A 15,612-nucleotide genomic window follows, 5' to 3' on the forward strand; every position below is an offset into this window, starting at 1 on the left:
AATTAGGAAATGCGGAGTGTAAAAATAAACGTTCTTTCAGGGACATCAGATCCAATCCTTAGAACTAATGCATCTGAGATGGCAGCATCAGATGCTGTGTGAGAAGGCAGTGGAAGGTTAGGCTCTTGGCAAGCAGATCCCGGCACCTGTGCGGACCCCTGGGTGCTATGCACGAGATCATGACAGGATCGTGGCCAGCATGAGTGAGTGACTTGCTTTCCTGATATGTCTCCATCAGTGGTGGTTCTGCCCTTAGGGCTCCAGGGACACTGACCTACTGAAACCAGCTTGCTTTCCATCTCAGCTCTATGGGCCATCCGTAGTTGTCCTTTGAACAGACCAGCGCCTCCCCCTTGCAGATAAAGGATCCATACAGGACAGGGCTGTAACTCCCCCCGTCGCCCCAAACTGTCTGATACCGTGGCAGGGAGGAAGGGTGGCTTTGCTCTCTGGCATGCCGCCCCGCAGAGCTGTAGCAGAGGGCAGAGCGGGACTTTTGGAGTCCCCTTAATTAATGAGCATGAGAGCAGCTAAAAGTTTGCCCTATGATTTTGATTTGGATGTCATGCTGGACGACACACCATGGAGTGAACTCACCCCCACCCCCGACATACACCAGAGATTATTTCATCAGCACAGCCTGCTCATCAGTCACACAATTACACCTCTATACTCAAAGCAGCCCCTGTTGACTGATCAACAGCTGCATTGGCGGCGGCTGTTACTCCGTGTTTCCAACCAAGCCACACAGCTGGGGAGGGAAGGAAGGAATAGGATAAGGTGAGTAAATAAATAAAACTCTGTACAATGAGGAGGTTAAAACAGGATAAGTTGTTTTATATCCTCAAATCTCAGGCTGCTAGCTAAGGACTGAAGCCTTTGGCAAGTGCTGTTGTTTAGTGCTGGTGCATTTCCAGATCTCTCCACTTGATTTATTAGTTTTCTCAAAATCATGCACATCTCAGTCCTGCCCTTGCAATGAGCAAGACTCCGTGGGGAGGCAAGGGTTTTTTTTTTTTTTTGCTCATGCAGATTTTCTTGGGATTGGGGGCCATGGTCCCCATCTCATGCCCCATGTTAGTCACACCGAGAGACGCATTCCCAGCCAACGTAGCCACTGGGCTTTTCTTTTCTAATGTTTCAGCATGTCTTACAAGCCTTGTGTTTTGCCATGGCAAAAATCTCTAGGGGCGTTCATGGAACAAAGTTTTTAGAATGTAACCTCTTTGAGGCAAGGGTTGTTAGGATTGTATAGCACTGACCATGCTTTGACCACTATAGGAATAAATAAATACATAATCATTAATAAAAGTTAGTAGACATGTTAATACAACCAACACTGGTAGGATTTGAACACACTATTTTAATCATAGAAAGACAGCTACATTACCTGGGAGGCTATATAATCCCATGATCACAGTGCACAAGGAGTTGAGAGGTACAGCCTATTCTGCTTAACTTTCCTAGTTTGTCCCTTTTGAGCTCCTGTAGCCAGCCAGCTACCCTACCCCTTATAAAAGCAGGAGCCTTGGGTTTAGTGCTATTTCTGTGCTTGCTGGCTGTTCCTTCTGCTCTCTGGCGCCTGGTGTGTTTTGCGAGTGGTTTATGTTTTTTGGGTTAAGAAGTGGCTGTTTTACAAGGGCAGTGGAAACTCCTACGACCGGTTGCAATTAAGTATGGCATTGGGTGTTGCAATGGAGGATTAGGAGCGGTAGATAAACAACCATTGCATTGGGTAACTGGCTCCGTGTGCCTGGTCATGCTGGTGGGTGGCGTATCTAGGGTTTTTAAGGAGACTCTTGGTTTAGTTATAACCTTGAATGTCTCTGTGGCTCCCGGGAATGTCTCCATCTTTAGAAAAGGCCCCCTGTCTTTGTGTGGGAATTGTGCCAGGCAACAATCCTGGGGTAGATAATGTGGCGCAATCTGGTGTGGACCCTGGGAAAAGAAACCTCTGTGAATTCCTCTTTATAGATCTTGACTCTGTATCTGGAGGGGGTTGCCTCACTCTGGGGGATAGCAGCTGGGGATCCAGCCCCCAAATCCTGTGGCACTGGAGATGTCTCTGCTCCCCCAACTCCCTGGCAGTGTGACTAGAGCGTAGAAGTAAAGCCACACCCCTCCTTGAAGTGGGGAAAGGGTTTCAGTGATTTGATGGCTAATACAGCTGGTGACTAAGTTGCCTTTGCAGCAGATTTCCTGCTGGGGGCTGTGAACAGATTGTTCCATGGGTCCTTAGGTGGGAGGAGATGCTGTCTCCATCACGTCATCCCTACCTGCCCTAGGGTGATATGAGGGAGGTGACATCTCCTTCCACCCAGGTTTTTGGAGCACATCCCCACCGTGGTTATGGCTGAATCTTGTGACCTTGCTTAAGCGCTTAACTGTGTGCGCTCCTGGTGGGGCCAGCGCTGTCCATCTACAGGAGGCTGTGGTGAAATGGACTGGATGAGCCCACAAATCCTGCAAGATCCTCTCCTCGCCAGGCCTGGGACACCCCCATGCCCTTCCCTCTGCCCGCTGGCCTTCCACAGCATCCCCTCCACTCCTTGAGCTGCCACTGCCTGGAGCTGACACCAAGAAGGGGGCTGAGAATGGCGCCGTGCTCCCCCAGGCCTACTCCCAGCTGCCCCCACAGTGGGGAGGGGAGGAAGTGGGGAAAGCGGGAAATGGCCCTGCAGACACATACACATGCTGCTGCCGTTGGGGGGAAGCCAAATGTAAGTATTGGCCTCTGGGCACCGGAGACCCCTGGTACACCACTGGGCAGTGCTTGTCTGAGAAGGAGAAATGGCGACCTTCTTTCTCCCATGTGGAGGGTCCTGTTTCCTCACCACAGCTATCCCCTCTCTGCTGTGTGCCCCGTCAATCCTACGGCAGGTGTCTCAGCCATCAACTACAAAAATCTAGTCCTCTGCACCCCGGTGCTTGCTCTCCTGTTCCGGGCGTGCATTTGTTCCCTTGGCTGCGCTGATATGTGGCCCTGGCCTTGCATGTGAAGTTGAGGCAAGCAATTCACTGCAGGATGAAGCCCTGGATAGGCCCGACTGGGACCAAACTTTCTGAAGAGTTCAGGCTCCCACCGCTCTGAATGAAGGAAGGAGTCCCTAGTGCTCTGCAAGGTTGCTCCTGGGTGCTGAGCCCTCTCTGAGCCTCTGACCACTGATTGGCAACCTCTCAAAAATCAGCCCCGACTGCAGATGCTGAGCCCAGCAGAAAACCGGGCCTGATTTTCTGACGTGCTGAGCACCCACTGCAGTCAATGCTCGGCGACTCAGAAAATCAGGCCCTGGTGCGTGAACGAATAGGGGGATGGTAAAAAATCTCTACTTGTTGCTTCAAAATATCCATCTTCTGTGGGTTGGGAGGTGGTGTAAAATGTATTGCACTTGCATGCGCTGTATTTCCATGTGAGATTTCTACTGCACTCACTGCAAAATAGTTATAGCTGTCGGAGCGTTCCTAGCTGACGAGCTCTCGCCTTGGAGTGTGTAGTCACTTTTCCTGCCAAACTCCCTTTGGCTGCAGTCAAGACTTTCTAAACGGAGACGCTGCAGGCTCAAGCACTTAGCAAGGCCGCTAAAATCCTGGCCACCCAACGGGGCCTCTTCCCATGGCGAGAGGCAGTGATGTCACAGGGAAAGGGGTTCCAGAAGCTTGCGGTAGTTGACCTCAGCGAGGGCGGCTCCGGACCAGCCCATGGTGGCGAGGGAGTTGTGGGGCGCACCCACTGCTGATGCTTCTCCATAAAGGCCTACAATGCCCAAGGTCTGTAGAAAGACTCTGGGTGCTTCTGTACCATCTGGCTTGCTTTCTCCAGCATCCCCTTTCCGCTGGTGGCTTATTGCCATCAGACCAGTCGGGCAGGTGAAGGGGACGGACGGACTGACAGGCAGGGAAAGACAACTGATGCTGGTGCTGCACTGGAAGTCGCAGGTCCTGCCCTGTGGTTTCGGGCTGGGTGAGGACTTTGCCACGCCTTTCTGCGGGGCCGTGCAGCTCACTGGAGGCCGACCTCGCCTAATGCCCAAGGGGAAAATCCGTACCTACTTAGCAGCAGTAGTGCAGCCCCAATGATGCAACCAGCCTCTGAGCATGCGCCCTGTCTACACTGTCAGTGGCAACAGTGTAACTGCACCACGGCTGGAAAATATGGGCTCGTTTTCCCAGTGTAGAGACAGGAGGAGGCATCCTGTCGGACGCCAAAAAATCTCAAAAGTGGCCCTTGACTTTGGATGCCTTCATTCTCAAGTGTCAGGGCAGCAGAGCCAGAATAGTTTAACAATAAGTTTTTACAAATTAAATATAAAGTTAGGTGTAAACTTCAGTCTTTTTCTTTTTTTTTTATTGGGATAGAAAATGAAGTTTATACAGGACAAAAATTGCTCAGTCAACTGGGACTGAGTGCCTTATCCGAGAGCTGTTCAAGGCATACCTCTTGCACTGCAGGCGCCCAAATGCTAAAGCACCCAAAGAAGGGACAGGCAAACAATTCATGCAGGAAACTCGAAATGATGCACCTTTAGTATCCAACTCTCGATCCTCAGAGTCACGATTTTTTTATTTCTGATGTTCAGAATCTTCCACAATAAAAGCAGGAGGCGGGGGGAGTCGTCGGATTTGAGTAGAACGTGGGAGGATCTTTGGGATTAAAATGAGGGAGGGTTGGGAAGGGCTGGTCTTCCAGGATGACTCCACTAGGTGTGATATCAGCGTTTGGCCTTTGATTGTTCATTGCTTTACCCCACCCCACCCCACCCGCTGCTGCTGTTATAGATAATGGCGACCAGAACCCCAAAGTTCAAAGCATTTGTGTCGGAGCCGATGGGCGATAAGGACATTACTGCAGTGGATGGCATTAATGACGAGCTTGGACTAAAATTAGCTGCAAAGGGTTTTGACAAGGTAACAATCTTTTCCTCCCACCCGCTTCCCAGCCTGTGTTCTATTTATAGAGTGGGTACTGGGGGAGGAGAACTTCGTTTTAAGTATACTGTGTTCTTGTGATTTTGCTCATGTGACATAGTTTCTCCTGCTATTATGGGTTTAAAGGTACTTCATTACCAGAAATTGATCTAACCTCTGGAGGACAGTCATGCTGAATTATTCAAAGGCATGATCCTGTTCAAAGGGGCAAGTCAAATCTCTTCAATCCTAAAATAGATACATCTTGACAGTTACGCAGTCTTTACGGTCCAACCAGAAGTATTCAAACCATGCCTTTGGGGTTTTTCTAAACCCATTTTTTTTTTCTGTTACAGAATTTGTAAAAAAAAACAAAACAAAACCACAAAGACTTCCCATGGGAGTGGAGGCAGTTGGGGTGGGGGGAGTACAGAATTAAAAATATAACTATCGTGCATTAATTAGGGTAAGTCTAGCAGCAGCTAAGCTAAAGAAGATGGAACTACCAAGTTTCTGGCTTGGGAAATTCCATTAATGGAGAAGCTGATGCCTGCACTGTAGCTATCTATTACCTTCCTTGAATGCCACATAACCATTTTCCTTCTACCCACCCCCTCCAAATGAAAAAATTATGCCACTTCTAGCCCAGTTAGCCTTTTATGTGTGGTGGTTGAAAGGAAGCGAACAGAAGGGGTGTGGGAAGATCTGTGTAGGTTTCAAGAAGATCAAACTCTCTTTTCCACCTGCCTCTGGGGATCAGGTTCACATAACGAATGGATCCCGTCTGTACCAGCTGCACTTCTACGAAGTCAAGTAGTGAGTACAGAACAGACTGCTGTGGTCACTGTGTGCGGGGCCTTCTCTCCTCCTGGTACACATGCATCACCTTGGTTGCCATGGGAGACAGGGAAGCAACAGAAATATGCTGGCTTATTTTGTTAAACTGTAGTAACCTGATAACAGCTGCGTTGTGCTGCCCATCTAGGGTGATGGGCACCTCGTCCTGCCTGGGCCATTTCACACTGGCCTACTAATGGGCCAGGTGCAGAATCTGTGAGCTAACTCCTTTAGCAGACAGGGCCTGCCAGGCAGGTCAGTGTTTAGGCCCAACAAACCTTCAGCCTGTCCTTGTCCTTTACAACCGTTAAAACTCCAAGTTGCAATCAAAATCGAGTGATGCTGATGCCCACCCTGCATAAAGCTGGGACAGACACTGTCCCGTTGGAGTTAACCTGGAACAACCTCACATCACGAAGACAGCTCCTTTTGAGGGAACCCGTTAAACAAGGTTGCATTGCACACGGTAGTATCCCGGATAGTCACAGAGGCTGTCAGCATCATTCAAAGGGGATCCTGTCCCCCCCTTGTCTGAAAGTAAACAAAACCTCCTGACTGCTCCCGCTGCTGGGGACTCGTCGTCTTGCTGAGCTCTGGGCTAAAAAACAGGTCATGATCCTTATCTTGGCAGAGCAGAGCAAATGAAGTAACCACAGGACGAAAACCAGCTGTTTGGCTGGCAAAGCTTAGACGCTGAAGTGGCCTGGCAAAGCTCAGTCTATAAAGTGGCCCAGAGATTCAAATTAACCAGCTACTCGATGGTGTGGAGTCAAATGGGGGGGCCTTCCTGGGTGGGAGGAAATGGTACTAACTCATCCTGTTCCATTCCTTCTCCTAGGCATACATCCTTCTGGGCCAATTCCTCCTGTTAAAAAAGGACTATGCAGTTTTCCAAAGGTGGCTGAAAGGGGCTTACGGAGCCAGCCCGAGCCAGGCCCAACAGTGTGCCTCCTGTCTAAAGGAGTGGTGCTACGCTTTCCTCTAGAGAGCTGCCCGCGTAGCCCTCAGCATGTGCTTGCCAGGACTGTTCCGGGGACTGCAATAAAGTCTCTCCTGCACTGAACCATCCAGCCTGGATGTCTTGTTAGATCGGTAGAGTCTCTGTGGCCCTCAATACTAACTGCTGCATGTTGTTGTGTGAGGTGAGTGAGCATGTGTTGGAGCTAAGGGGGTCAAATTCTGTCCTTAGATATCCCTGTGCTACCCCAGAGGAGTCATTGTGAGCAGTGTCTTAGCCCAACCACCCCCACCCACAGGGAAACCAGAAGCTTCTTACTCTTAGAGAGCTGTGAACTCAGACCCTGGTTCAGTCAGCTCTTACCGCTAACCACAGGCGTGGCCCAACGGCCATCAATGGGCTTCCCGTAGTCCAAAAGGTGAGGCAGGGGTCTGAGTACCTTGCTGAAGCATAGCTGCAGAAAGGAAAAGCTGGTCATGTCGTTAAGGCACTGGGCTGGGCTCCAAGAGATCTGGGTTCTAATTCCAACTTTGACACCGATTTCCCTGCATGACCATGAGCCACTCACTTAGGCCAATGCTTTCAAAATTGGCCATTGACACAGTGAGCTTGATTTTTTTTTTTTTTTTTTTTTCCTCCACCCCCCAAGTGGTGCTGAGAATTCACTGCCATCGCTGGCTTTGATTGGAGCAGTAGCTCCTCTGCCAATAAGACCCAGGATATCTCCATGCCCACTCTGAAAACGGGGGCCCACACTTCTCAGTACCTCCTCTTCCTGCATGGTAAAAGCAGATGATCCAATTCCCGCCCTCCAAGGAAGGCTGCATTCATACTGATATTTGCAAAGAGATTTGAGATTTTCACATAGACACAGTAGACGTACCCACTGAGCACCCTGGCCCTGATTCTGCAGCCACTCTGCTGCTGTGGCAAAAAGATGCTGGAAAGCGGTTGGATTCCTTTGGCACAACAGTGACCTTACACTGCCCCAGCTGTAGGTCTGTCAAAGGCATGAGCGGGTCTAGCCTGAACATGCTATCTTCCAGCTAATCCAGTCTGTCAAAGCGGTGGCTGTGGGAAGCTGCTTTAATCTAGAGCAGCCCTATGGCTGCTCTAATTTACACTGGATGCGTCCAGAATTTAGGAGGTACAGAGGTGTCTTAAAGCCTGCTTTGTCTGCTAGGCTGCACCACCTCTGAGTAAAGGGAAGGGAAGAAAAATTCCCCTCAAGATTCTTGGGGTACATCAGGCCCTCTTTCCCCCTTCTTTTTGCCTTTTATATGCTTACCGCTACTGCTGTAATCTAACATGCTCTGTCTCTCTCTATTGTCCTGTCCCATTTACATGGCAATGGCTTGGCAGGATTCTTCTGATGCTTCACTTTCTGGTGCAAACTCTTGCTTGCACTGGAGTAATTCCGTTTAAAAAAAAGCTAGTGAAGTTCCATGTTTGTTATGTCCAAGAGTGCAGTTCAAAGGTGCTCACTTTGCCTATAGAAGGATGGGTGGGTTTTTTTCTTAAGTGCCAGCCCTGCGAACTCAGTGAGGGTTCAGAGCTGAGTTGGATTATTTCCTGCTGGTGATGATCTGTGAGAACAGATTCTGTGACACCTGCACTGGCCCACTAGAGTCCTGGGCTAGCACAGGGGCGACAGATGAGAAACTAACGACCAGTTCTGAGGATGATGCACAAGAAACAGACTCCAGCTCCTTCCCCGGAAGATGAATATGCTTGGCCTAGCTCAGAGGAGTAAAAAGCAGTGAACATCTTAGTTTTTGTCACTGAAGTCAGCAGAGGGGACTCTGCCGAGATGCAAGGAGCAGGTCTGTTAAGAATGAAACGAGAGTGCTGGTTTTATGTAGGTGACAGACTTTAAGGGTCACGTTCCAGTTAAAGTGGCAGGCTGAATTCCAGTTGTGCACCTACCATGTTGGAATGCGGCTGAAGTCCCACCAGTCCATTTCCCTTCCCCAGAAAACCTTTTACCCCACTGCATAAAGGCCAGGCTCTTTCTATTTCTTCTTTCAGGCTAATGGTATATTGGGCTGCATTAGTAGGAGCAATATAAATATTGGGCTGCATTAGTAGAAGCATTGCCAGCAGATCGAGGGAAGCAATTGTTCCCCTCTATTTGGCACTGGTGAGGCCACATTGGGAGTATTGTGTCCAGTTTTGGGCCCCCCCACTACAGGCAGGATGTGGACAAATTGGAGAGAGTCCAGCGGAGGGCAACAAAAATGATTAGGAGGCTGGAGCACATGACTTATGAGGAGAGGCTGAGGGAACTAGGCTTGTTTAGTCTGCAAAAGAGAAGAGTGAGGGGGGATTGATAGCAGCCTTCAACTACCTGAAAGGGAGTTCTAGGGAGGATGGAGCTAGGCTGTTCTCAGTGGTGGCAGATGGCAGAACTAGGAGCAATGGTCTCAAGTTGCAGTGGGGAAGGTCTAGGTTGGATATTAGGAAAACTTTGTCACTAGGAGGGTGGTGAAGCACTGGAATGGGTTACCTAGGGAGGTGGTGGAATTTCCATCCTTAGAGGTTTTTAAGGTGCAGCTTGACAAAGCCCTGGCTGAGATGATTTAGCTGAGGTTAGTCCTGCTTTGAGCAGGGGTTGGACTGGATGACCACCTGAGGTCCCTTCCAACCCTAATCTTCTATGATTCTACTATGTATCTCCCTAGACTTCTGAACACAGAGAGATTCAAGTTGGCTTAATATCAGACATCAATTGGTTCAAACCTAGAGGATAATAAGCTGATAAGGAACGGCCAAAGTAGATTTGTCAAGAGCAAACCAACCTTATTTTCTTCAATGGCAGGGTAACTTGCCTAGTGGATGTGGGGGGAGCAGTAGATGTGATGCATCCGGATGTTAATAAAGCTTTTGACATAGTCCCACATGACATTCTCAAATGCAAACAAAGGAAACGTGGTCTTGATGAAAAGTTCCATAAATTACTGTAAGGGGGGTGCACAACTGATTGTAAGACCATTCTCAAAGAACAGTTATCAAGGGTTTGCTGTCCAAACAGTTTGATGGGAGGATGGCTCTGATGGTGTCCTAGAGGAGTCTGCTTTGGGTCCAGTATTTCATTAATGACTTGGATAATGGAATGGAGAGGATTCATATAAAATCTGCAGCTAACACCACCTAGGAGGGGTTTCAAGCACTTTGGAGGGCAGGATTATAATTCAAAATATTGCAAAATTGGAGAATTGGGCTGCAATCAGCAAGATGAAATTCAGCAAAGACAAGCGCAATGTACTACATTTGGGAAGGAAAAATCAAGTGCACAGCTACAAATGGGGAATAACTGGCTAGGCAGTAGTACAGCAGAAAAGGATGTGGGGGTGATAGTGGATTGTAACAGAATAGGAGTCAATAGTGCGATGCTACAGCAAGACAAACGTCATTCTGGGATGTAGTAACAGGAGTGTCGTATGTAAGAGAGAGGAGGTCATTCTTCTGCTCTGCTATGCACTGGTGAGGCCTCACCTGAAGTATTGTGTCCGGTTTTGGGCATTGCACTTTAAGAAAGATGTGAACAAATTGGAGAGAATCCAGAGGAGAGCAACAAAAATGATAAAAGTTATAGAAAACCTGACCTGTGAGGAAATGCTGAAAGAACTGGGCTTGTTTAGTGTAGAGAAGAAAAGGCTAAGAGGGAACCTGATAACAGTCTTCAAATATATTAAGGACTGTTGTAAAGAGGACTGTGATAAATTATTGTCCACATCCACCCAGGATAAGCCAAGAAGTAACCAGCTTCATTTTCAGCAAGAGAAATTTAGATTAGATATTAGGAAAAACTTTCTAACTCTAAGGAGAGTTAAGGTCAGGGAGGTTGTGGAATCTTCATCCTGAGAGGATTTTTTAAGAACAGGTTAGATAAACACCGCTTGCCGTAATAGAAAATGTGTGCTGTTCTGAAGCCCAGCACCCATGTCCTCTGGTGTGAAGTCTGCCTCAGTACTGGGAGCTGACTGTAATAGTGACAAGAGTGTCACACGTGGGCTGATAACGGGCCTGATCTCTAATGGCCTCCGGGTGTCCCCAAGCAGTAGAAAACAGGCTGGTAAAACGCTGCAGTTGACAAAACCATTGTGGGTGAATCCAGCCTTAGTGTAACTGGGCACAACTCTGTGGAAGACAGTGGACATGGGGCTGCTTCTGCCAGAGGTGAATTTGGCTTCAGAAGACAACACACAGAGGATGGCAGGTGGGACAAATAGGGTCACAGATTCCCTGTATGATCCTAAGCGAGTTATGTCAGCCCAAAACCTCAAATGATATTTAGGTGCTCAGCTCCCATTAAAATCAGTGAGAGTTAGTGACTAAAAATACCCATGACGATCTGGCCCTTAGATATTTTAAGGTATTTGGCCATTGCTGCACTCAGCATTGCAGCACCTAACTGATTTACTAGCTGAAGTATCCTAATTTTCAAAAGGGATTTAGGCACTCAGGGAATTAGGCACCTTCAGGCTCTGGATCTGCAGGGCTGGAAGAAGGATGGGGCCCTGTGTTTTGCAGTAGGAGTCCAAAGAGCTGGAAAGCCAGAAAAGGCAACATTTCTTCTAATTTAGTTATTCGGTCAGTTCTAACCAAAATTGCCTTAACAGAATCTGCAGTCACAGCTGCCTCATGGCATAAATTGTTAACTGCGAGAGTAATTAACCACTGGAACAACTTACCAAGGACCTTACTCTCAAAACTCAAACATTCCAAACTGGGAAAATGCATCCCGCACTCTTAACTCTGCCCTGGTTGTGTCATTCTGTTAGGAGTGGGGGATATTTGCCTTGTTTCAGGGGATACTTTGCCCCCAGCGACCTGTGTAAAGGACAGGATTTTGGAGGCAATCCCCTACCATAGCCTCACCCTCTTTCATTGTCATTGTGCAGCTGGGTGGACAGCACAGAGGCAGCTTGATATGTGCAGTGTGATATCTGCCGATCGGGATCACGAATTCCCCAGAGCAAGGGGTGCTGCACAAACCTCCTGCAGCATTCTGGTGGCTGGTTGGAGCTGTGGTTAGGCATGGAGGAAAGGGGCAGTTTTTGTTATGGAGGGGCAGGGCACTGGGTTGTCACCAGTTGCTGTTGCCATGTGTAGGAGGGGCAGAAAGCACAGCAAAGAGAACATCACTAGATAAGTGTTAGGCATTCTGATTCATTTTTATTATTCCATAGGAACTGTGTTGCAGATTTTAAAGATGCAAATAGTCAAATGTTTCATCACGACAATATTTGCCTGCAGTCTAGGAGTTGGGGGTGGACAATCTCCCCGTGGACAGGCTATGAACATCTGGAGGGGCTGTTATAAATCTCTGGGAGAAGATCCAGAGAGGGAAAGGGAAGATTTGAAGGAGAATTTTCTTTTCTTTCTACAATGAAAGCAAAGGGGGAAAGCCAAACTCAGACACTGCAAACAGAGATAACATCTTACTGCAAGACACTAGCAGTCAGGAAGTCTAATTTGTTTTTAGATATTTATTTATAACCATTAGTCAAACCCAGCACACTGCAGTTATCATATATGAGTCTCTCTTGCCTCAGGCTACCCCTAGTGAGGAGAAACTGGAAGAGCAAACTACATGCTTCTAAAGCAATCATTCTAGGCCACTCTGTCAGAGCCTGATCAAAAGTCCATTGAAATAAATAGGAGTCTTTCTGTTGACTTTGGATCAAGTCTTTATAGATATGGTCTTAATAATAATATCTAATTTATATGTTTTGCTATTTATCAGTAGATGACACAGCGCTTTATCATTATCCCCATTTAACAGTTGGGGAAACTGAGGCACGGGGAGGGGCAGTGACTTGCCCCAGGTGACCAGCTGGCCAATGGCAGATCCAGGAATAGCACTCAGATCTCCTGAGTCATAGTCCTCTATCCAGTGGGCCTCCCTGCCTTGGGGAGGGAAATGGGGCTGCTTTAACTATACCAAGCCAGTTAAAAGGGTACAGCTTTGGGGAGTAGACCCATCCTTACAAGCCAAGGGTTTCTTACAGTATTTTGGTACTACAGTCTCTAGTCCTGGCCAAACCCTGCTTATGCAGAAGTGGCCAGAAATGAAAAATAATGACAGCAAAATGTTTTTTTTTGAACCTCGGAAACATTTTTATTTTGTTTTTTATTGGGCAATTTGGGGGGGGTGTGATTTTTTATTCTGCAGTGGAAAGGAAAGTGGTTTCACTTTATCTGCACTGGTGGCCCCACTTCCCCATTTATCTGTTGTGTTTCACTTTATGGTCCATGGACCACATGCTCAGCTGATGATGTATATTGATATAGCTCCATTGAGGAGAATGGGGCTAGGCCAATTTCCACCCGTTGAGGATGTGGTCTAGTCTTTTAAAAGGCAGCAGAAAAGAGGAACACAACAGTCACATCCAACTATAAAGCGCACACAGGTCCAAATTAGGCATTAGTGAAGTTGCTCCAAGGCTAAATTTGGCATACTCACTCCTCAGCCATCTGGACTGAACGGATTTAAACAAAAAACAAGCCAACAAAAACTCATGGCACTAACATGACATCTGCAAACCATTACTTTGTGCTACCTCATTACCCCACCCTGTGTCTCGCTTGTCTAGTTAGATTGTAAGCTCTTTAGGGCAGGGATATGTGTTTTGTACAGCACCTAGCACAACAGGGCCTTGATCTCAGTTGGCTCCTGGGTGCAACCTTATTAAACGCAATAATAGCTGAGATTGGATGTCCTTCCAAACTAAGACAGGTAGCACAGGTTTTATTTGAACTGCTACATGTCTTAATGCAATGCAATATGCTCCCAAGCAGCACCTTTGATAAGTGCCCTGTCGACTGGGATGTCAGCAGAACGACTCACCTTCTGAGAACACACCTGTGCCTGCTGGCTTGAGGAACTAAGAGCTGAAAGGTTTTGAACGTATGTCTCTGTAATTCCAATTCAAGATGACTTTTGGTGTTTTAATCACCCTGGCAAAAGGGAACGTTTTTTGGCATGTGACAAATTCTTTTAAAAATAACAGCAGATTGAATGAGGGAAGGGAGGGGGAAAAAAGAAACCAGGTCATCTTGACATCTGGCAGCGAAAACCCATGACACGCTGTGACCAAGCCTGAATAGTTCGTGGGCAGTGGCCTTTTACACTTACATACTCCCTGGAAACAATAATCTAATAAAGGCAAACAATGCTGACAAACAAAACCAGTAGATCTGGCCGTTTGCAGGCAGGGCTGAGGTCCTGGTGGGAGGGTGATAAATCCAAATGCAAAAGGAAAACCATTTCTCAGGGAAATGCAGGTCGCTGTCTATTATTATTTCCTACGCAATGGCCTGCAGAAACAATAGTTGAGAGGGATAGGTACACAGGCCTGCACATTCTTTACAAGATATCATGCACCTGTGTGCTACAGCACCTCTTTTTTAAGCTCTGATCTGACAATAACATGACCACAGTAGCACACATGTATTCTCATATGAGAGAGAGCTGCATGAGTGTATAGGGCCAAATCCTTTGTTAGTGTAAATTGGGACAGTTCCATTAAAGTCAATGGGGCTTTTACTGTTTACATCACCTGAGCATTAGACCTTCAGTATAAAACCATGAAGTGAATTTAATTCGTTTTATACGTAGGCTTGGAAGGATTAGATTTTTATCAATCGATGTCAGTAAATGTCAATTTCACCATATACACATAAACGGATGGAAAAATATTTCCGTTGATAATAAGCAAAATTAACAGATAGGCAAAGAAAAATGTTGCTTGAGAACTTACTAGAGTTTGAATTAAGGCTATTTACTTTGTATATTTTGAGATATGATGTTGACGGTTTGTGTTTTGATGGTTATAAAGCTTTAACTTTTTGAATCTCAGTGTCCACTGTCGTTAAATAATTAATGTCTGATACCCCTACATTGTCTGCCCCACCAGTTTCCTGCAACTTCAAAAATTTAAATAGATAAACATTGAAAAAATGCTTACAAATAAACATCAATATTATGCATCGAAATTATAAAAACATAAAAATGGAAATCTGCCAAGCCTATTTATACGACATGTAATTAACCTGTGAAACTCATAAAGAATAGTATAGGAGGCAGAATTGTCAACTTGAGTCAGCTGAGAATTTTTCAACAAGACTTTTTCTCAAGTCCAGACTAAAATGTCTGGTGGGAAACAGAGTAAACAGGACACTCACCTGAGCATGGGAAACACAGGTTCAGGTCCTTGTTTTGCCTGATTTGTAGCAGTAACTTGAAACGAGACCTCATACATCGCCGGTGAGCACTCTAACCACTGGGTCAGAGAAAAGATCCTAAAGTGAAGTCCTCCCACTGTGTAGGCATCATTAAGTATCCACTGGGCCAGAGAAAAAGAAAGAGACTGATTCTATAGCCTGATGGTGCAGGCACTTGGAGGACCCAGTTTCAAGACCCTGAGTCAGAGCAGCATCTCTGCATCTCCCATTTCCCAGCTGAATTCTCTAACCACTGGGACAGAGACTATTTTTTCATCAAAACATTTGAAAGGTCTCAATTCCATTCTGCATCAGCACGAAAACAAATTTAGAAATCTCAAAATGATTCACAAAACAGAAATGTTGTTTTCCAGCCAGCCCTATTACCAACCCCAAATATTCAATAACAACAAGTCAGGCCCTCCAAATCACGAGACTGGCTTTAAAATCATGAAGATAATAAATGTCGGCCCTTTTTATTTGCCTTCTGGTGTTTGAGCCACGTTCCCCGGATTTCCTCCGCAGCCAGGCGGGCTAGAAACTAAATTTTTTAATGGAAAACAGAAATTCTCACAGATGCACATGACTCCAGGAGCTGGGGCCTTAAATAAAATAGCAATAAGTCTCATGATAAAATTGCAACAAGCTGGCAATGAAGAGGAGGAATAATCTTGCGGTTAAGG

General features: G+C 46.7%; 1 protein-coding gene and 1 long non-coding RNA gene across 2 annotated transcripts; one reads left to right on the plus strand and one right to left on the minus strand.

Annotated features, from left to right (window-relative positions):
- The first annotated feature begins 1,556 nt into the window (after nt 1–1,556).
- Nucleotides 1,557–6,805, plus strand: BANF2 (BANF family member 2). Its single transcript, XM_067564687.1, has 3 exons — nt 1,557–1,585; nt 4,777–4,905; nt 6,581–6,805. Exons 2-3 carry the CDS (start codon nt 4,780–4,782, stop codon nt 6,725–6,727), a joined length of 273 nt encoding a protein of 90 aa, XP_067420788.1. The 5' UTR covers nt 1,557–1,585; nt 4,777–4,779; the 3' UTR covers nt 6,728–6,805.
- Nucleotides 6,806–11,856: 5,051 nt separating this feature from the next.
- On the minus strand, nt 11,857–15,025 carry LOC137164105 (uncharacterized). The gene is made up of 2 exons (XR_010922942.1): nt 14,891–15,025; nt 11,857–12,086 (listed from the first exon to the last, which is right to left on the minus strand). It is a non-coding gene; the product is annotated as an uncharacterized lncRNA (long non-coding RNA).
- Between the last annotated feature and the right edge of the window lie 587 nt (nt 15,026–15,612).

Source organism: Emydura macquarii, unplaced genomic scaffold (assembly GCF_026122565.2).
Source record: "Emydura macquarii macquarii isolate MOO-44397 ecotype Brisbane River unplaced genomic scaffold, CSIRO-AGI_Emac_v2 contig_2676, whole genome shotgun sequence".
Lineage (NCBI taxonomy): Eukaryota > Metazoa > Chordata > Testudines > Chelidae > Emydura > Emydura macquarii.

Coding starts and splice junctions, on each gene's coding strand:
- BANF2 (XM_067564687.1), top strand. CDS start 4,780: ATGGCGACCAGAACCCCAAAGTTCAAAGCATTTGTGTCGGAGCCGATG. Junction 4,906..6,580: donor CTGCAAAGGGTTTTGACAAG/GTAACAATCTTT, acceptor TCCTTCTCCTAG/GCATACATCCTTCTGGGCCA.